The sequence below is a fragment of the Chenopodium quinoa genome, unplaced genomic scaffold (assembly GCF_001683475.1).
Source record: "Chenopodium quinoa cultivar QQ74 unplaced genomic scaffold, ASM168347v1, whole genome shotgun sequence".
Classification (NCBI taxonomy): Eukaryota; Viridiplantae; Streptophyta; class Magnoliopsida; order Caryophyllales; family Amaranthaceae; genus Chenopodium; species Chenopodium quinoa.
This window is the reverse complement of record NW_018742412.1, coordinates 224,033-243,004: the sequence shown is the minus strand read 5'-3', so window position 1 is coordinate 243,004 and position 18,972 is coordinate 224,033. Positions and strand designations below refer to the sequence as shown.

Here is an 18,972-nt window from a genome sequence, read left to right as displayed (position 1 = left end):
TACCACGGGATCTAACGTGTCTGGGCCCCGAGCTCTCCATTGAGTAGATCGTACTCCTCACGACGTCAATACTCTTCCCCGCACCAGGTCTAAATTGCGATGCCTAACTCCAAGTAAATAACGAAACATAATAACGAAAACAAATTAAAAAAAGTCGAAAATAAACACAAAAGCAAATAAACAAGTCACGGAAATAAAATTATAAACATAAAAAATATAAAATTAAAACAAATAAAAAAACAAAATTTAAAAAAAAAAGATAAAAAAAAAAGGGAACATACAATTTAAAAAAAAGAAAAACAAATTTTTAAAAAAAAAAAAAAAAAAAATCGAAAATAAAATTTAAAATAAAATTTAAAATTAAAAAAAAACAAAAAAAAAATTTAAAAAAAAAAAAAAAGAACGAGGCGCCTAGGCAAGGCGCCTGTACGGTGGTGTCGGCGCCTAGCCCAGACGCCACTACCACGGCCATGGCGCCTAGCCTCTGCGCCGCCGCCGTGGTAGTGGCGTCTGGGCTAGGCGCCGCCACCACCGTACGGGCGCCTTGCCTAGGCGCCTCCGCCGTGGTGGTGGCGTCTCGCCTTGGCGCCCCACCGTCGCCGGAGGTTTTTTTTTAAAAAAAAGTTTACAAAAATTAAAAAATTTACCTTCTGGCCGGCAAACCGCCTTCCGCCCACCGCCGGTGCCGCCACTTCCTTGCCGGGCCGCCTCGACATAGCTCTGGAAATAATTTAGAGAGAGAAAGTGGAAGTAGAGAGTAGAGAGAGAAATTGTGTGTTTTTTAGTATGAGGGCAAAAGTGTCATTTCACTCTTATTTTATGGGCTTTATGTAGGAATTTGCGGGCGATGTTTAACAGTTCACAAATAAAAACCCATTCGTGAGTTCATTAAAAATCCGGCAAGTCAAATTAGAAAAACTAAACAATTGTCGTCAATTTCGAAAATCACCATGAAAGCTCTTCAAGCTTCAACTTCTTACAGCTTTTTCAGTATTCCTTCTACCCAAATCCTCCGAACACGAATAACTCGTCCACAATGTGTCATTCTTTCAAAAGGTAATGCTCGTACTTCGTATTCATCATCAATCTTCTTCCTGATTCAATTGAATTTTGCTTTTTTTTTTTTTTAAATGTTAAATTGTCAATTAAAAGTATTTGCTTTGACTTAAAATTGCCGCAAATTCATGATTTAGGTATGAATTTCGGATTGTATTGATTTAAAATTTAATCATATAAAGCTATAGCTTGATGTTCTGCTGCATTTTTTTTACCAAGTCACAATCATTTATTTTTGTTGTTGATTGTTGTATGATTTCTAGTGTAAAACTGATAAATCATGATTAAATATGTTGAGAGCATATTTTGATTAATTGAAATTGGGTCTAATTTTGTAGTAGGGTGCTAATCTTTTTCAAAATATCTTCATCCATATATTTTCATACATAATTTTGAGAAAGAGGCTGTTTAGAAGTTAAGATTGAAATGGTGGTTTACTTAGTTGGAAGGCTACAATTATAATGTCTAATGTTCACATTGTCTAGGATGGGCAGTGTATATAATTGCTACAAAAGGGACTTGAAATTTCATTGACCTAATTTATTATAGTCTTGTGATTTTATATCCTCATTATCTTTGTCGAGTATAGCTTTACGGAGTTTGCGTCTTGTAAATGTAGAATTGCAGTTGCCTATTCCCTTGTTGTTTAATTTAGCTTGCAGACTCAACAAACAAGTCATTTTGATATTTGGTTGGGTAAATCTTGAATAAACTTTGTCAATCAAGTTGGAATTACTTGCATGAATCAAATCTTGAGTGACAAGATTATTTGGACATCTGTGTAACTTAAACGGAGACCACCTTAAGTGGATTATTCACACATTTATCTTTCGCTTAGAATTTTGTTTTGTACCATTTAAGCCAAAAAAATTATTTTAACTGTCTGCCTATTAAGAAACTTCAACTAACTCTTACATGGTGTTTTTTTTATAAAAAAAAAAAATCTAACCCTGGGATAGGAATAGGAAGAAAAATAACTACATTTTCGTATTCAATTTTCGACAAGGGCCAATGTGCAAAATCACTAATGAATAATTTAAAAACATAAATGGAAATGGACGACACTTGTAGAACAGAAAAATGAAGAATCTCAATTCACACTCTCATTTTCTTGAAGGAGCTCTCCAAAAGAATTGCTTGATGTATCTCTCACTCTCTCATTCTCTAAAAAGAGTTTGTGAAAAGAAACTCTATTAACTCTTCCTCTCCCTAAACATTGATTGACTGGTAAAAACACATTAGATCATTTGGACATTTATGTAAAACTAACTTCGGTGGTGGTTAATAATGGAAGTTGAGGACATTTAGAAATAAATTTTCCCATATATAGATTAACATTGTAAAATTATGAACTTCTATTATTGTGGTGGATAACAAGTTGATCTTGTTCTTCATCCCGGGACTAGTTAGCAAGAGAATACTTTCCTACACTACTCACACACATCATTTGTCACTTGTTTTATGTAAAGTTAAAATTTCTTAGAGTGGTTGTCTTTTAAACTTGTAGTACACATTAGTTTTGAGATATATAGGAACATTAAGAGTAATGTGCTTGTATTTTAAGCATCTTGTATTGGAATATAGATCTATTTCCTTGTTATTTTACTTATATATTCTTCTCTTATCTCCTTTTAGTTGAATAATAAGAAGTATAATGTAACAATCATGTTATATAAACTGTTATAAAATGACCAGCTAGGCTTTCAAAACAATTTTTAGATATGCTAGCAGACTCTAAGTCAACACAGTCATATTGGTTTATTGAACTTGTTGAATTGTTTTTTTCTTAAATTACAAGGTACTCATACTTTTCGTTACAACTGATCAAGACTAATATGTAGCTGATGATAGGCTGATATACCTTTTATAACCAATATATAATTCATATGAGATTAATTACTATCCTTTATGCAAAACCTCTCTATGATTGTGGCTACAGTTGCAATTCATAACCCTGCTATCTAGATTCCACAAGGTTATGTTTAGAGATTTCTTGTACTATTGATTAATTTCTTGATACTATTTTTTCTTTCATAAGTATGCATCATCTGATTGATTCTACCACATCCACTTTTTCTCCAGTGGAACCTTCAGACAAGTCTGTTGAAATAATGCGGAAATTCTCTGAGCAATATGCTCGGAAGTCAGGAACATATTTTTGCGTTGATAAAGGTGTCACATCTGTTGTTATCAAGGTATATTTATTTTTATTATTATTTTTTGTTTCTTTCTGGCTATGTGATTGCCTTATTGTGACACATCCATTCGGATATGTTGATATTTAGTGATGAATCCTCCAATCCCTTTTTTTCTCTTAAGATTATTCTCTTTAGGATGTCCTTACATGCATGAAAAAAATGTTATTATATTGCAGAAGATTCAGAGTAGTACAATCTAATTGGGAAATTTGAAGTAAAACAAAAAAAAAAAAAAATGGTCCAACAGATCTTTAAGAAAAAGTTCTTGTATTTTAAAGAAGAATAGTAGGTACTCCCTTCGTGTTTTTTTAAGTGTTACACTTACCAAATCCGGTCTTATTTTAATAAGTGTTACACTTCCTTTTTTGGCAAAAAGATACATTAAAATATTATATCGCTCTCCTCTCATGGTCCCCACCCAAACCCACTACTACTTTTTTTTAATTTTTATTTTTTATTATATCTCTCCTCTCACATTCATTACTTTTCAATAAACTATTAATTCCACTATCTTTCTTTTACAATTTTTTAGTACTCCAACTACCCCACTTACCTCTTATTTTATTTAAATCAATTAAACTGCCTAAACTATGTGCCTGTCAAACTGTAACACTTAAAAAAACATGGAGGGAGTAGGAAGAATTATCATTATTAAATACTTTAATTTGCTCAAACAGTATGTCTGATGAGATATATCTTACACAATAAGCTATCCTAAGGTGGGTTGTTTTAACTTCATTTCTGAAAGTATTGTAAACATAGCTGAAGTTGAACTAAACTTAGTTTGTTTCACAGAACTTAATTGAATTTTGCTGGGATTTTCTTGAAACTCAAGCTATCTAATTTTTTAAATAAACTAAAGTTATCTAAACTTAACTTGATGTTATTATAGTTTAAAATTCTCTGAACTTAATTGAAGATATAAGAAAATTTGTTGTTTGATAGAATGCACTCTTGACAACTATGGGCTATAGTGCTTTAGATTTCCATGCCAGCCCATTATGTAAAGGTTTTAGTTTTGAATATGACAGGGATTAGCAGAGCACAAGGATGCACTAGGTGCTCCACTTTGCCCTTGCAGGTAAGCAATATTTTGATCTATTTGGAACGCAACGCCTTTTATTGTAGATGTTTTGATGATTTAACATTGAATAGTATTCTAACATTCTTCAGATATTATGATGACAAGACAGCTGAAGCTAGTCAGGGTTTTTGGAACTGTCCGTGTGTGCCCATGAGGGAAAGGTATGGGTCGCTTCCCAGTTCCCACCATAATCTGTAAATTATCAATATATATGCAATGTAACTTGAGAGCTGTTCATTACATTTTATACAAGCCAATTGTTTTGGAACTTGTGAAATCTTAATGCAATTACCTTCTTACTAAACTTTTATTGGATGAAAGATCTTGGGTGATGTCTTTTGTGGTTGGTCTCTGCTGGAATATGGGAAATTACATTGTCTTCATCTTGTATTTATATTGCTTTTAGTATCTATCAATGATGTTTTGAGCTGATGTCGCCATGTGAGGACATTAACTGATGTTATTAGTTCTCTAGCAGAGGCTTTTGACTTTTGAAGCAGTTAAATGATCCAAAACTCTTCCTATTGCCTTTATGTTTTTGAGATTTTTGCAAAGTGGTAGCTATTGAGGTAGTGAGTCAGCAATTGAGATGCATGATAACATCTATTCCCTTCATCTTCTGGTAAATGACTTGGTCTTTATGAAATTGTTGAATCTACGGCTGTCTATTAAGGACCTGTCTCTATCTGCCAATGAAACTTTTCCCTCAATCTGTCTAGTCTCTAGTGTTCTTTCTCTTTCTCATTTAGCTTTTAGTTTTCAACTCTCTAATTTTTGCTGTAATTTCTTGGAGATAGTTAAGGATTCAAACTTATTCAGATTGCTTATTAAATTTCATGAGTTCTGTATATCAGTACCAGTTCGTATTTTCTTTCTGCTTCTTGAGTCTAGTGACTGAGATGCACAATTACTGTCTGTTACCTTTATCCTTCGGTATTTGGCAAAGTTTTAATGAACTTGTTTAATTTAGGACGTTGTCAGGTATTTGGTTTAATCCCTCCCTCCAAAAAATACTGTCTTGTTATCCTGAAAGTGTGATGCTACCTCTGCTATACATTTCTGAGATCACCTTGTACTCACCTTGAACGGGAGCAACAAATGCTCTATACTTTTATCACTTCCACTCTTATTCATATTCTTGGTCTTCTTATTGAGTTAACTTCACTCAATGTATTCTCCGCTAATCGCTCATGATCAAATTATTCAGTCACACTTCCACTCGTTTTCAATCTAACTTTCAAGAAAATTCTATAGAATGAATCTTTTTCTCAAGAACCCAGAAAAATTCTCATCAATTTGATATGACTGTTGCTATTGCTGTGTGGCAAGGGAAACTGTTCAATCATTGAAGGTTCGTGCAAAATTTGGTAGAAATCGTGCCTAAAAGGCTAAAACACTTTTGCAAGTCAAATTACTTAGCTTAGTTCTCCTTCATTACTAAGGCTTTTGAGGAGATTCTTTTTTCAATTTCGATAACTTTTTGTCTAGTTTTTGCCTGCAAAATTTTAGACTTTATCAACTTGTGGAACTGATTGATCTTAATTTTATGGGTTCTTGACTAAACGATTCGTTTTTTAAGTTTTTCTTGAACTTTTTTGAAATTGAAATTGAAAACGAGTGAATTTGTAGTGATTGGTGGACTGTTTTTGTGACTTTACATTTGGGATGTGGAGCTTATTATTTTTAACGAAGGATAACAAACAACTAATTGTTTCTTCAGACGATTGCTTATGCCTTCTCGTGAATAGTTAATCAATTCACAAAAATCAAATGTTTAATATTGCAAAATTGAATTTTATTAATGAAATCAACCCAATTTAAAGGCATACATTCCATGCCTATTAGGATTTTCAAACAATCCTAATTAATCTAGAAATCTTAATTAATATCTTAAACAAGATAAATATTAGATTTTTTAAAATTAATTCCTAAACCCACGTATAACCTAAATATGAAAACAATTCGTGCACATTTATTTAAGGAAATAAAAACCTAATTCTATTATCCATGCGTAACTTTTGGATTGATGGCTGAACAGAATTTATAGAAAGCAATTAAATCTTCAATCTTGAGGCTCCTAGTTCCTATCAATTCCGAAAACTCACTTTGTGTCACCCAAAACCCACCCATAAATTTAGGGGGAGTCTAGGTGAGGAAAGAGAGAAGGGTTGGAGTGGAGGAGAGAAAAGGGGTGGTGCTTGTTGGAGAAGAAATTGAGGCGGTGATGGTAGACTTGCAACTTGGGAATAGGGGTGGAGAACAATAGAGTGGTCATTGATTAAATAATTTAGACGTAGGTTAATAATTAGAGCCATTAAGGTTAAATAATGAACCACAAAAGCATGGGTTAGCTCATTTGAGGATAATTAGTGCACTACTTAGACTTAATCAATTCTAGGGGTTCACTAAAAAAAAAAACCACCAAATAGGAATTCCGAATATTGAAGACCTCCTTGCCAAAATAACTCCTTTGTTACTTGTCTCAGTTGCAATTTTGGGAATTATTATTAAATTTATCTCTAGACAAAATCCTTGTTTAAGAGGTTCTTTAATGAGTTCCTCACATATTTATCATCCATTTTTATTATGTCATGGAGCTATGCATGTCTAGGTAAATTGCAACTATATTTCACAAGAAACTTATTTTATTAAATGGTATCTCTTGATAGAATCCTTGCATTAGAGGTTCTTTATTGAATTCTTCACATATATATCATCCATTTTTATTATGTCATGGAGCTATGCATGTCTATAGGTAAGTTGCAACTTATTTCATAGGATACTTATTTAGTTAATATCGTAAGATAGGAATTAAGAGAAGGTTGCTTATTTTCCAATGAAGATCCTCTACTCTTTTAATGCTCCATCATGCATCATCTATTTTGTTTCCACTTCACCTTCATGGCTTCATCTGGATCTTCTTAGACTTTTCATGTCTCTTCTGTAGTATAGGCACTTAACACTTCATTTTACACTGAAAATGTTACGAAATATTATTGGAAAATATGTAAATAATAATCTGAACTTTACTCCATTTTCTTTAAATAATCTCAAACTTTGGATTATTCTGGAATAATCCCAACTTTTGGGGGTGTTTTCTTTCTTCCATCCCAAACTGGTCAACAAAAGTCAATGACCTATAGTATTAGGTTACTTGACACATGTCAAGTCCTATTTAGTCCAAAAAAAAAAAAAAAAAAAAAAAAAACAAATAAAAACCAGAAAAACATCAGCCCTCCTCCCCTTCTCCCACCGGTCCACCTTAACCCCATCCTCACTGCCAGCCCGCCTGTCCATCCCTCGTAGGCCCGACGCCCATCCCCCACCCCTAGCGTCTCCAATTACCCTCTCCCCAAAACCACCACGCAACCACTAAGCAAACCCCTCCCCGACTCCCAAAAACCCCAAACCGCCGCCCCCAAATGAATGGCATTCAAACTTCTCAATTTCCATTTCTCACCACCATTAACAAACCCATTTCTGCTCCATTCAAACTCTTGCTTCAACCTGTTGCTCGCAAGAACCCTTTTCCATCTTTTCTCAATTTGTATTAAATTAAATTCTCTGTTTTTTATATTAATTATGACTTTATCTATGCGGGTTTTCATTTTTTATGAGTTTTGTAGCTTCTTTGTTTTCAGATTATTTTTCGTGAATTTGTGTGTCAATATGTTGCATTTTCTGTGATTTTGATGTCTGCTTGTTATACTTGTAGATTATTTAGTATTTGTTAATTTGCTGCAAAAGTAAGCAAAAATTAAAAAGCATTGTCTTCAATGGTGGGGGAAAGTTGGAAAAGGAGGGAAGGAGGGCAGTGAGGAGTGGGTCGCATCACCATCGTGGGGGGCAGGGAAACCGGCATAGAGGGAGTGTGATTAGCGATCCAGCCACAGCTGGGTGGGGACAGTCGGCCGACGTCAAAGTTTGGGTGGCTGATTGGTAGACGTGGGTTTGGTTGGGTGTTTTTTTTTAACACATGAAATTGTAATGTGTTATTTTAAAGAAATAAAAAAATAAAAAAAATAAAAAATTCAACAGGTAACCGATAATTGGGATTGAAGAAAGAAAACAACCCCCAAAGTTGGGATTATTAAAAGAAAATGGAGCAAAATTGGGATTGTTATTTACAATTTTTCCATTATTTTATTATTTTGATATGCAGCCAAGTCTCAAACTTGACACTTGGCTTCACCTAGGTTGCTCGGAAACGGATACGGGGACAAAAACGGGTACGGATATGGGGACGGAATACGGAAAAATGAAATTTTCAAAAAACGGGTACGGCATGGATACAGCAAAAATAATTTAGCAAAATATATATACATGAAAAGTTTCAAAAAAAAAAAAAAATTAGAAAAAAAATTCATACAAAACAAATTAAAACAAAAACCACTTTAATGTAATGTTTTAATCACATGATAGTTAGATAATTTTAACCTTTTTTTTCACATATAATTATTACCATTTTAAACAAAAAAAAAAAAAAGAAAAGAAAAAAAATAACAAAGCACAAATTAAACGACAAACCTACTGACTTATTGGGGGCCCTATAATAAGATAACCAATAAAACGAAAAACATAATAACATTAAAAAAATGAGAAGTAAAACTGTAGTCAGTAGAAATAGAAGTAGAAGTGTTTCAAAAAAAGAAGTAGAAGGAATCGCAGGTGTCGAAGTGGATCACAGGTGGTTGCCGGCGAGAAATCGTGGCTTTGTGGGTCACAGCAGGTGGTCATCGGCAAGTAATCCAAGGAATTTTGGCTTATCAATTTCTAGGGTTTTGAAAAATCAACCGGATTGTAAGAAAAATTGGGGTTTTTTTTAACAAATGGGTTGGGCTTGTATTGGGGACGTCAAAATGGAAGAGGATCCGTCCCCGAAACGTTTCCGGAGCTCCTCCCAGCCGTCCCCAAAATAGCTTCCCGTACCACCTTTCGAGGGTACGCCATGGGGACGTATCTGGCCGTACCCGTCCCCGATACGTCCCCGGTACGGGAAACAGCTACCCTACGGCGTACTCGTGCATCCTTGGGCTTCACATGTTTGCGACTATGTGTGTCCAAAATTAGTTAAGAGTTTAAGTGATATAATAAAATATATAAGTGTTTTTATTGGGAAATTGTACATTTGTACAATATACCCTCTAATTGTAAATTTGTAACAAGCATATGTGGCAGATTAAATCTTTAAAATTCATAATATCGACTTGTGCTTGGTTATTTCTTGGTTGAATGCTATGAGCTTTGATCGTTAGTTGAACAACTAATTCCTTATGCCTAACAATCTTAAAAATGAAAGGGAAATCCCCCCCCCCCCCCTTCCCCCACCAAATTGCCAATATGGCAGTCAACATCAACACCATTTTTTCTCATACTACACTGTTGAAGGTGTACAAGAATTATCAGGTTGTGAGGAAGAGCCATTACTATGTACATGACACCTTCTAGACGTGTTTGGCTGTTTGTTTATTATGAAGTGGTGCTTACTAACATGACTCAATAAATTTCATTGATTTGCCTCTGGACCATAAACGGGTGTTACTGTAAGCATTGCCAAGTTATCTCCAAGAACTTATTTCCAGTTTGAATACTGGCGCGATATAAAATACTTATAATTTAATGAGGTAGGGAACATGATTAACACAATTACACCTAACAGGCAAGTAGTGAACCACTAATACTATAATTTTCTCGAACCTTAAAAACACTATGTAGTATACAACAAGGTAGTCTTTCAATCAGGAATTTCACATTTAACTAGGTTTGCAAGCAGAGGCTCATTATAGTCATAAACTAAGTTAAACCAAGTTTAAAAACAATACATGTTAGGAGGTTTTTGGATGCATAAGGAACAGCTATTACAATAGTTACAGTCTCAGCTTCATTGTCTTTACCCAATTCTGAAGTTTTTTCTATCATTTGTAAAAGGTCTAATGCTTTTGATTTCTGGTGCAACATTATCTAGGTAGAGCCCTATATTTCTTTCCAGTCAAAATAGGATAGGCAGACTGTGATTGATCTTAACTGTATCCTCTTAGAAAGAATTAGAACTAAAAACTTGCCAGATCACAAGTTCATTGAAGTATACCAAACTCTTGGAGAGATTAGCTGCAAAACGTGATGCTAAGAACTTTTAATTGCAAACTTACTATGCAATGTTCCTGATGTACTTGTGAAGACAGATCGAGTTAAATATTTTTCATGATTAGATCACTGTAATGTACTTAATGTGAGAATGATCAACCTTAAAAAATGTGAGACTAATGTAGTCTATGTGAGTTAGGCAGTAGAGATTGGTGTAATGCAGATGCAGACATGTGAGTGGTTGGTGGAGCAATGTATGAAAAAGCTCAAGGTGCGAGCAAGAGGGGTTCTGCGTGCCTAGGTGCGCCTCTATGAAGTGAGGCGCACCATATGAACAATTAAAAAATTTTGGCCGAAGTTTGCTTCAGATGCACCTCATGTGCACCTCGCGCCTCAGGTGCACTCCGTGCGCCTAACTTGCACCTAACCACAAACGCCTCTCCCAGACCAAGTTAAGCTCTTAACCCCTATCGCCTTGCTTAGGCGCGCTTTTTCTAACACTAGTAGGAGATCGAGTAGCAGTGAAAGAGGTAGAGGCAAGGGATAGTGAGAAGAGTGATTTGAGTTTTTCCAGGCTAGTGTAATTTTACTATTCCAGGATTTGAAGCGGTAGGCAATTAAATTTGGGACATTGGGTCCACTTTTTTGTCAATACCTGTGCAATTAGCTAGTTTGATCCTGGTGAGAATATAGGAACTTTGCCAATTCTTAAGTGATTCAGCGCTGTATTAGAATCAGAGTTGCTTTCCTCTATGCCCAGTGTACTGTGTATTATGCTCTCAATACTGACAATGATGCAATGTGATATACCCTTAAAGTGGTAATCCCTTCATTGCAGATTTATAGCCCATATACATGGAATTCTGAAAAGAAAACAAAAGAAATCCAAAACTTATGTTTTTGCCTGTAATTTTTATGTGCTCAGAGATTGTTGGTTACTTGAAAGTTTGTTTGGACTAAAAGATCCTAGTTTTGACCCTGGTTAGAAGCTGGCTTGATGTTAAATGCTTACTGTTGAAATGATCATGCATTGCAAAGAATACGTACTTAAGATTGTGGTATCATTATGTGGTTATTGATTAAGGGAGTTGGATTCAGGAGACTTCCAACTATTTGTCACTGGATATTGTGTCACTGAACTACTGAAGAGAAATACTATCAAACATTTTCACTTTGATGTGCTCATTGTCTGTGCACAATATAATGTAACTTTGTTACTGCAGAGTAGTATTGCACTATAATTGCTATCAGAGCTGGCATCATGGTCATGGTGGTTTTTGAGTTAATACCTTAATATACCCTTAAAGTTCTAATGTTGGCTGCAGAATATCAAGTCAATCAACTGTTCTTTTTAGATGCAAACACAACTGTTCGAGGGTATTTTTGTTAAATCATGCCATGTCATTAATTAAATAAGTTTAGGAGAATGCTAATTAATTTGGAGGTATTATATTTTTTTCAAGTTCAATATTTTGTCCATATATTGATGAAACATATATTGAATTGACAGGAAGGAGTGCCACTGCATGCTTTTCTTGACGCAAGAGAATGATTTTGCAGGCAAGGATCAGGTAATTTCTACTTGATATTACTGAGACATTATCATTATTGCATTTGATTTCTTCCCTATATTTCCCAGGATATTTAACCATCACTGCAATTTAACCACAAATTTCTCGCAGACTATTGGCTTGGATGAGATACGGGAAGTAACTGCAAACATCTAACGTAATGACCTATTCGTTACTGAATTGTTTGGGAACTTGCAATCAGCCTGTACATTTTGTATTTTTACAAGGAAGCTGGGTAAGTGTGTACTGTCTGCTCACCCATCAATGAACTTTATTTGTGTTTTGGATAGATGAGTATAGTTGATATATTGCTGTGACAATAAGCAATCGTTGCCTTTTTCTTATATTTTATTTGTAATTAGGCCGATTTGCTTATATGTAAGCAAAATTTTTTTCTTTTCAATGTTATATACAGAGCATCATGTTTGTAGAAGCGCAGGGTATCCTATTCCTGCACCCGTGTTAGTCGTGTGTATTGATCAAACTTTTAAAAGAGAATTTTTCGAGAAAAGGAGAGGGATCTCTATCCCTTCTTGATTAATATCATATCTTTGCATTTGTGTGGGAACCTACTATTTTCTCCCCGTTCATGCCCCCCCCCCCCCCTTTACCCCCCCTACAGTTTTGTATCCAGAAATACAGTAAAAATAAGGAATTCACATCCTTTGACATTTACCAGGTAGTGCTTTTCTTTCCTCTGAATATGCTAGATTGCTAGCTTCTATCCTTGTGACTTATTTTTCCTAGAAGAATTAGAACAATCGGCATAAACTTGAATCTGCTACTAATATTGGGTTGTTGATGTACATGTAGCGCAACAACTTTAAAGAAGTTGAATCCATCTTTGACCCTAACTTATGTGTACTGCATATATATTCATATTGATAAAATTTGATAATTACCACCATCTATAGTAGACAAAATTGGAATTACCAGGTTTTTTATTTTTTATTTTTTATTTTTTTATATGTATAAATTACCACCTAATTTATTCTCAAACTTTTTAAACTTCCACCTGTTTGACGAATGACGTCATCATGGGGCCTAATTTCGCATTTTCCCTCTCTCTTGACTATTTCGAATTGAATTGAATAGTGCAATCAAGGTTTGGGGGTAATTAATTTGAGGGTTTTGCTAAAATTGAAAAATTAGGGTTTATGAAATGAAAATTAAAAATTAAACAAGTAATTGGGACGAAAATAAAATCAAATCATGCAATTTGGGCCAGGAAAACAAGGTAATTTGAGGGAGGAGAGAGGGAAAGAGAGGAAAAAAGAGGGAAAACGCGAAATTAGACCCCATGATAACGCCATTCGTCAAACAGGTGGGAGTTTAAAAAGTTTTGGAAAAAATTAGGTAGTAATTTTTGAAAAAAAAAAACTTAGAGGTTGTAATTTTAATTTTGCCTACTATACATTGTGGTAATTATCAAATTTTCCTAAAAATAACAAGTTGTTTACTTGTGGTATTACAAATTAGGGCATGCAAATTCACATGGAAGAATAGGCATTACTTCCCTGTAAGTAATCTAATAGAGTACCAAATAGAACAAACAAATTTGTTAAATGTCACAAGCAATTCCATTCAATCACTTAAAAATTACATCAACAAGCTTCAACTGAGCGCGAACTGCTTGTAGCAGAAACCTGCCCACGATTATTCTTAGCACAATCTTTTCCGTCTCTTGCAGCAAAAGCAGCCAAAAACTTGTTTCCTAAGCCACCATTATCTGAAACTGCCGAATTCCCTCTCCTGCAAGCATGATCTGCAGGGAGCCTATGTTTGAGGCAGACCTTAATGTTGCAGCATTTACAAACTGTGGCATTAGAGAACGTCAAATTCTCCTTGCAACGTCTAACTGGACATCGCGGTTTCTTCTGCTTTGAAGGGTCACATTCTTTTGACTTTTAGTGTTTTTCCTTCATAGCTGCTTCCTCTTCACAAGATAGACCCGTGGTTTCCATTGATTTAGAGCATATTTCACACACAATCACCTTCCTGCTTTTGTCGTCCGATTTCGGGCAATCATGTGACATGTATGTTCTGTGTTCTACGCAGAAAACCTGTAATAATATAATGGCTTATAACTTAGAATTACTCAAACTTTTTTTTATAAAAAATAACCTTTATGTTTACTTCCTTAGTTATATATTAGATATTAGTTGCAATTTAAGGGAATTATTTATGAAACATAAAAAATTCTAAAATTTACAAATAATGGATATACAAATAATATGTAAGACAAAAACTATAAACATCCAACAAATATCTAATAATGTACTTTACTATAATCCGCAATAGATAAGTAATATACTACCTCCATTTAATATATATATATATATATTTTTTTTGAAGACCCGTTAAGGACCTCCGTTTTATATTATTGACAATAATAAGATATTTTTCTCTCTTATTTATGTCAAATCGTTGCAAATAATATGAAAAGGAGCTTGTAAATAGATTTTCAAACATACCCTGGATATTTAAAAGTTGTACCTTTTGGCAACGATTGCAGCCGAAGGGGAGAAAATGAAGCTGATAACAATCCGAGTATTGACAATGTCGTCCTAAATCTGGAAATGCTTCTGTTCCTCCTCCCATCTCAATCCTCTTGTTTGTTTCTTACAGAATAAGAAAATTATGTTGAAAATCGAAAGATAAAACGTATGAAATTGGTGCGTTTATTGGGAAGGAAGGCTTGAATTTATTACTTCTATATAAGTTGCTTGTAGCTTGGAGAATAAGATAGATGCCCAAAAGAAGAATCGTGAATTTAGACTCTATACGACTTATGACGTCAGGGAACACGTTTTTCTTTTTTCTTTTTTTTTTTAAAAAAAGCGGTTTTCTGGTGGATTTCGGCGGTTTCAAGGTAGTAGTTGTGGTGGTTATGGTGATTTCGGGAGTGGCTTTTGGTCGAAAGGGGTGTTTTTCGGTATTGGGTGGTTTTGACTGGCCATTTTAGGGGGTTAAGGGTGGCTTCCGGCCGATTTTTGGTGGTGCTAAGGTAAGGATGAGGGGTTCACGGTGGGTATGGGGTGGCTGATGATAGGTGGTGGTTTTTTTTGTTTTAGTTTTTAATTTTTTATTTTTTAACCAATTATAAAATGACATGTGTCATCTTAACTTATTAAACCGGTTACCAACAAGTTAGGGACCAATAGAAGAAGATCCTCTATAAAGGTGGGATTATTAAATAATAATCTAAAGGTGGATTATTAAAAGTAAACCGGTGAAAAGTAGGATTATTAGAATCAATTTTTCTTTCATATTTTTATTGTATAAAATATTTTTCTACATCTTTTAACTTTTCAATTTCATTTAAAAATATGAGGATTATTTTTGGTAGATTTTGAGTTAACATTATAATTCATTTTAATATTTTTTTAAACCCGTGCATGACACTATACTTAATCTATGTAAATTTGCATCTTTTGTAGTTAATAATCCCATCATTATTGCATGAGAAAGATTTTTTAGAGGATTATTTGAAAAAGGGTAGACTTTAAAATGATTTTACAGGAATTTTTAAAGGGTAGCTTGTAGAAATTTGAAACTCAAAGCTGTCATAAATACAAATATACCATTGATTATACCTTGCTAGCCTACTAGGAACCACTAATTCTAAATATTGTTATATATACTCAAGTGCACGGTATACTCATGGGTGTTTTGTTCTCATTTAAAGATTATTTTTCATTTAATCATCAAGTGAAAAGCAAAAAACAAACATTGATTAGTTGGGTGCATAATGCACCCAAATGTATATAAAAACTTCACTAGTTCAATGAATAAGATCCAAGTTATCAACATTGTTTCCTTTCTACTAGTATTTTATTTTATTTCACACCTTTTTCACTTTGATTGTTTGATAAAGGAAAAATTGCTCCTATTAATCTGAACTTTGCCTCGTCTTCCCAAATTAATCCATACTTTAGATTATTCCCCATCACTCCCAACTTTATGGGGTATTAATTTTTATTGCACCTAACCGGTCATCTAACCTGATGTAGGAGGTTACCTAGACACGTGTCAGCGTATGATTTGCTTAAAAAATTAAAATTAAAATAAATAAAGTTAAAAAATAAAATTAAATAATAAAAAAACACCTTCTCTCTCCCCCCTTCTCCCTCTACTTCCCCTTCCCTCTCTGCTTCCTCCCCCTTCCCTCCCCTCACGATCACCGACGTCGACAACACTACCTCCCCTTCCCCCACCTCCGTATCGCCGCCTCCCTGCCCACCTCCCCGCTTCCCCTTCCCTCTCTGCTTCCTCCCCCTTCCCTCCCCTCACGACCACCAGCAATCAGACGTCGACAGCACTACCTCCCCTTCCCCCACCTCCGTATCGCCGCCTCCCTGCCCACCTCCCCGCTTCCCCTTCCCTGACACTTCACACACTCCACCAATGTAACACCTTAATAATACTCTCTTTTTCAAACCACTTACTTTAAATAAAAATAGAGGAGAACTATTGGCATGTTACCACCACGTGTTAAAACATTAAGGCTTTATCAAAGTATTGCAACGGAAAAACTAACTTAAAACTTAAATTAATATAATTTAGAAAACCAATAAGTCAAAGCTTACAAATTGGAACCATAAATGCCCTTATTAAAACCAAACCAATATTCAAAATCCCAAAACATAATTAAAATATTAAACATAAATAAGTTCAACACAAAGAACGAATACTCTCAATCACACCAATCCCTTAACAATGCGTAAGTCATATCCCCGAACTTCACATCATCAAGCTAACCTGTGCAATACTGCTCCCCAGTAATACAAGTGTAATAATTAGATCATCACAGTGTCATTGAAAGGTGAAGGCCATGACAAAAAGTAACACACTCAAAAGCACGCAATCAGCAAAGCTGAGTATATACAAGCTACAATGTACAAAACCTAGCATGCTCAATTAATTAAAGTAAATAAACTTGCAACACGAATTTATTAATCAAGACTCCACATTTAGACAATTCAATTGACTCAACATATACTTACTAACCAACTCCAAACACTTGACTCTTTACATTTAATTTGATTAATTTAATTTGGAGTAAGCAATAGACGAGGTTGTCCAACCTACCAAATCATTTTGGTCCCAAATAACCATTTAAAATAAAAGTTTAGCGCAATGCAAGAATGGGCGCGACTCCATTCTCACAAAGTTAGTCTAGGATCCCATCTAACTTTCATTATAAAATAAAATTGTAAATACCAAAAGAAAAGAGGACATGTTGATCAAACAAGCCTCGGAAATCCACGGGCTACCACCGTGTAGCCCAACCCATAATTGTCAATAATCTAGAAGTGCACACTTTCCAGAGTTTTATTGCTCATCCATGTTTTACTTTACGTGATTACAATTTAATTAATAGCCGACTCATTCAAGTAGACGATACATAACAATCATACATTAATTAAATTTTAATCTTATTTAGGACAATGGTGATCACATCACAAATTGACCTTTAATTCCATTAAACTTCCAAATTATCCAAAATTATTGAACATAGTCAACCCACCTAGCCATTTCGGCTTAATCTACTTTTACTCAACATACTAACAAGTCATACTTGAGTAATAAATAAAATAATAATAACCTTGTGGAATAATTAATAAATTCATTCCACTAAACCATTTAATTCCAATCCTTCAATAATCAAAATATGGTTAATAAATTAAACCAATTCAATAAAAACATGCTTGTATCAACATTCCATACAAACAATTAATCCAATATAATTCAATATACTTGCATCCATAATTCCATACAAACAAATCAATTCACCAAAACATATGTCATAAACATAAGCATATGAATTAATTAAATGTATAACCAAACAATTTTCATCCAAGTGTTCTCTAAACATGAAACTAAGTTCTTTCCTTTCGGTATCTAAACATGATACTACTTACAAAGAAGTAGACATGTACATACCTCGTATAAACAATCCTTTGTGCCACTTTTAATCACTCAAAAGTCTCCTAGGGAACAATCACTTCCTAGAAATTGAATAGGAACAAATTAATACACAAACTAATTTCCAGCAATATAACTTTAATTAAGACTCCTTAAAACTTCCTTTAAAACATGTTTCTATGCTAAGTTAATCATTAGAAATTGAATAGGAACAAAAGCCTCAAATCAATTGATTATTAGAACCCTAAAATTCCAATTTAACTAAATTAAAACCCTAGGTTTATGATTTATAAAATCTGAAAATTATAACAACAATTATAATAAGAAATTATTAATTTAAAACATCAAACACATGAATTTGATACTAAATAAACTAATTTCAAACAATAAAATCAAACCCAAAATAATTTAATAAAAACAAGAGAATAAAACAAAATAAATGGAGAAAGAAGGTGAGGGAGGCAGCCACAGTGGTCGGTCGGCTGCTGGTGGTTCGCCGGCACCAGGGGTGGCACCGAAGTCTGATGGACGGCGGTGGTTGGGCAGCATGGTGAGTGAAAACTCATGTAGGAAGAGGAAAAAGAAAGAAAGAAAAATAAAAGAAAGAAAAAGGAAAAATGAAAAGAAAAATAAAAGGAAAAATAAATAAAATAAATAAAGAGAAAAGAAAATAAGACTAACCTTTTATGTGGGGAAAATTTTAGGGATGTTTGAGGTATTTATAGGAGAGTAGTAGGGTAAGTAAGAATATTGGGCTTCATAAAAATAATGGGTCAAAAGAATGAAAGGGACTAGGCTTTATTTGTATTGACATAAGCTAATGATGGTTCATAAAAACCATAATGTAATAAAATAATTTTCCACCCAAAATAATTTGAAACTTTTTTTTAAAATAAAATCCGGAAAATATAAAAAAATATTATAAATAAAATAAATTATTATTTATAAAATATTTAAAAATACGGGGGATTACAACCAACCTCCCAGCTTCCCCTTCCCTGCAACTCCTTTAACAGCCCGCTGCCACCACGACCACCAGCAACAACCCGCT

General features: G+C 34.2%; 1 protein-coding gene and 1 pseudogene across 1 annotated transcript; one reads left to right on the top strand and one right to left on the bottom strand.

Annotated features, from left to right (window-relative positions):
- The first annotated feature begins 851 nt into the window (after positions 1-851).
- On the top strand, positions 852-12,539 carry LOC110706150 (ferredoxin-thioredoxin reductase catalytic chain, chloroplastic-like). Its single transcript, XM_021884057.1, has 6 exons — positions 852-1,056; positions 3,139-3,251; positions 4,286-4,335; positions 4,428-4,499; positions 11,933-11,993; positions 12,105-12,539. Exons 1-6 carry the CDS (start codon positions 951-953, stop codon positions 12,147-12,149), a joined length of 447 nt encoding a protein of 148 aa, XP_021739749.1. The 5' UTR covers positions 852-950; the 3' UTR covers positions 12,150-12,539.
- A 1,011-nt stretch (positions 12,540-13,550) lies between these two features.
- Positions 13,551-14,959, bottom strand: LOC110706142 (annotated as a pseudogene).
- Positions 14,960-18,972: the final 4,013 nt, after the last annotated feature.

Excerpts from the sequence above, each read along its gene's own strand:
- LOC110706150 (XM_021884057.1), top strand. The coding sequence starts at position 951 with ATGAAAGCTCTTCAAGCTTCAACTTCTTACAGCTTTTTCAGTATTCCT. Across the intron at positions 4,336-4,427 it reads GCTCCACTTTGCCCTTGCAG|ATATTATGATGACAAGACAG; the intron begins GTAAGCAATATT and ends AACATTCTTCAG. Across the intron at positions 4,500-11,932 it reads TGTGTGCCCATGAGGGAAAG|GAAGGAGTGCCACTGCATGC; the intron begins GTATGGGTCGCT and ends TTGAATTGACAG.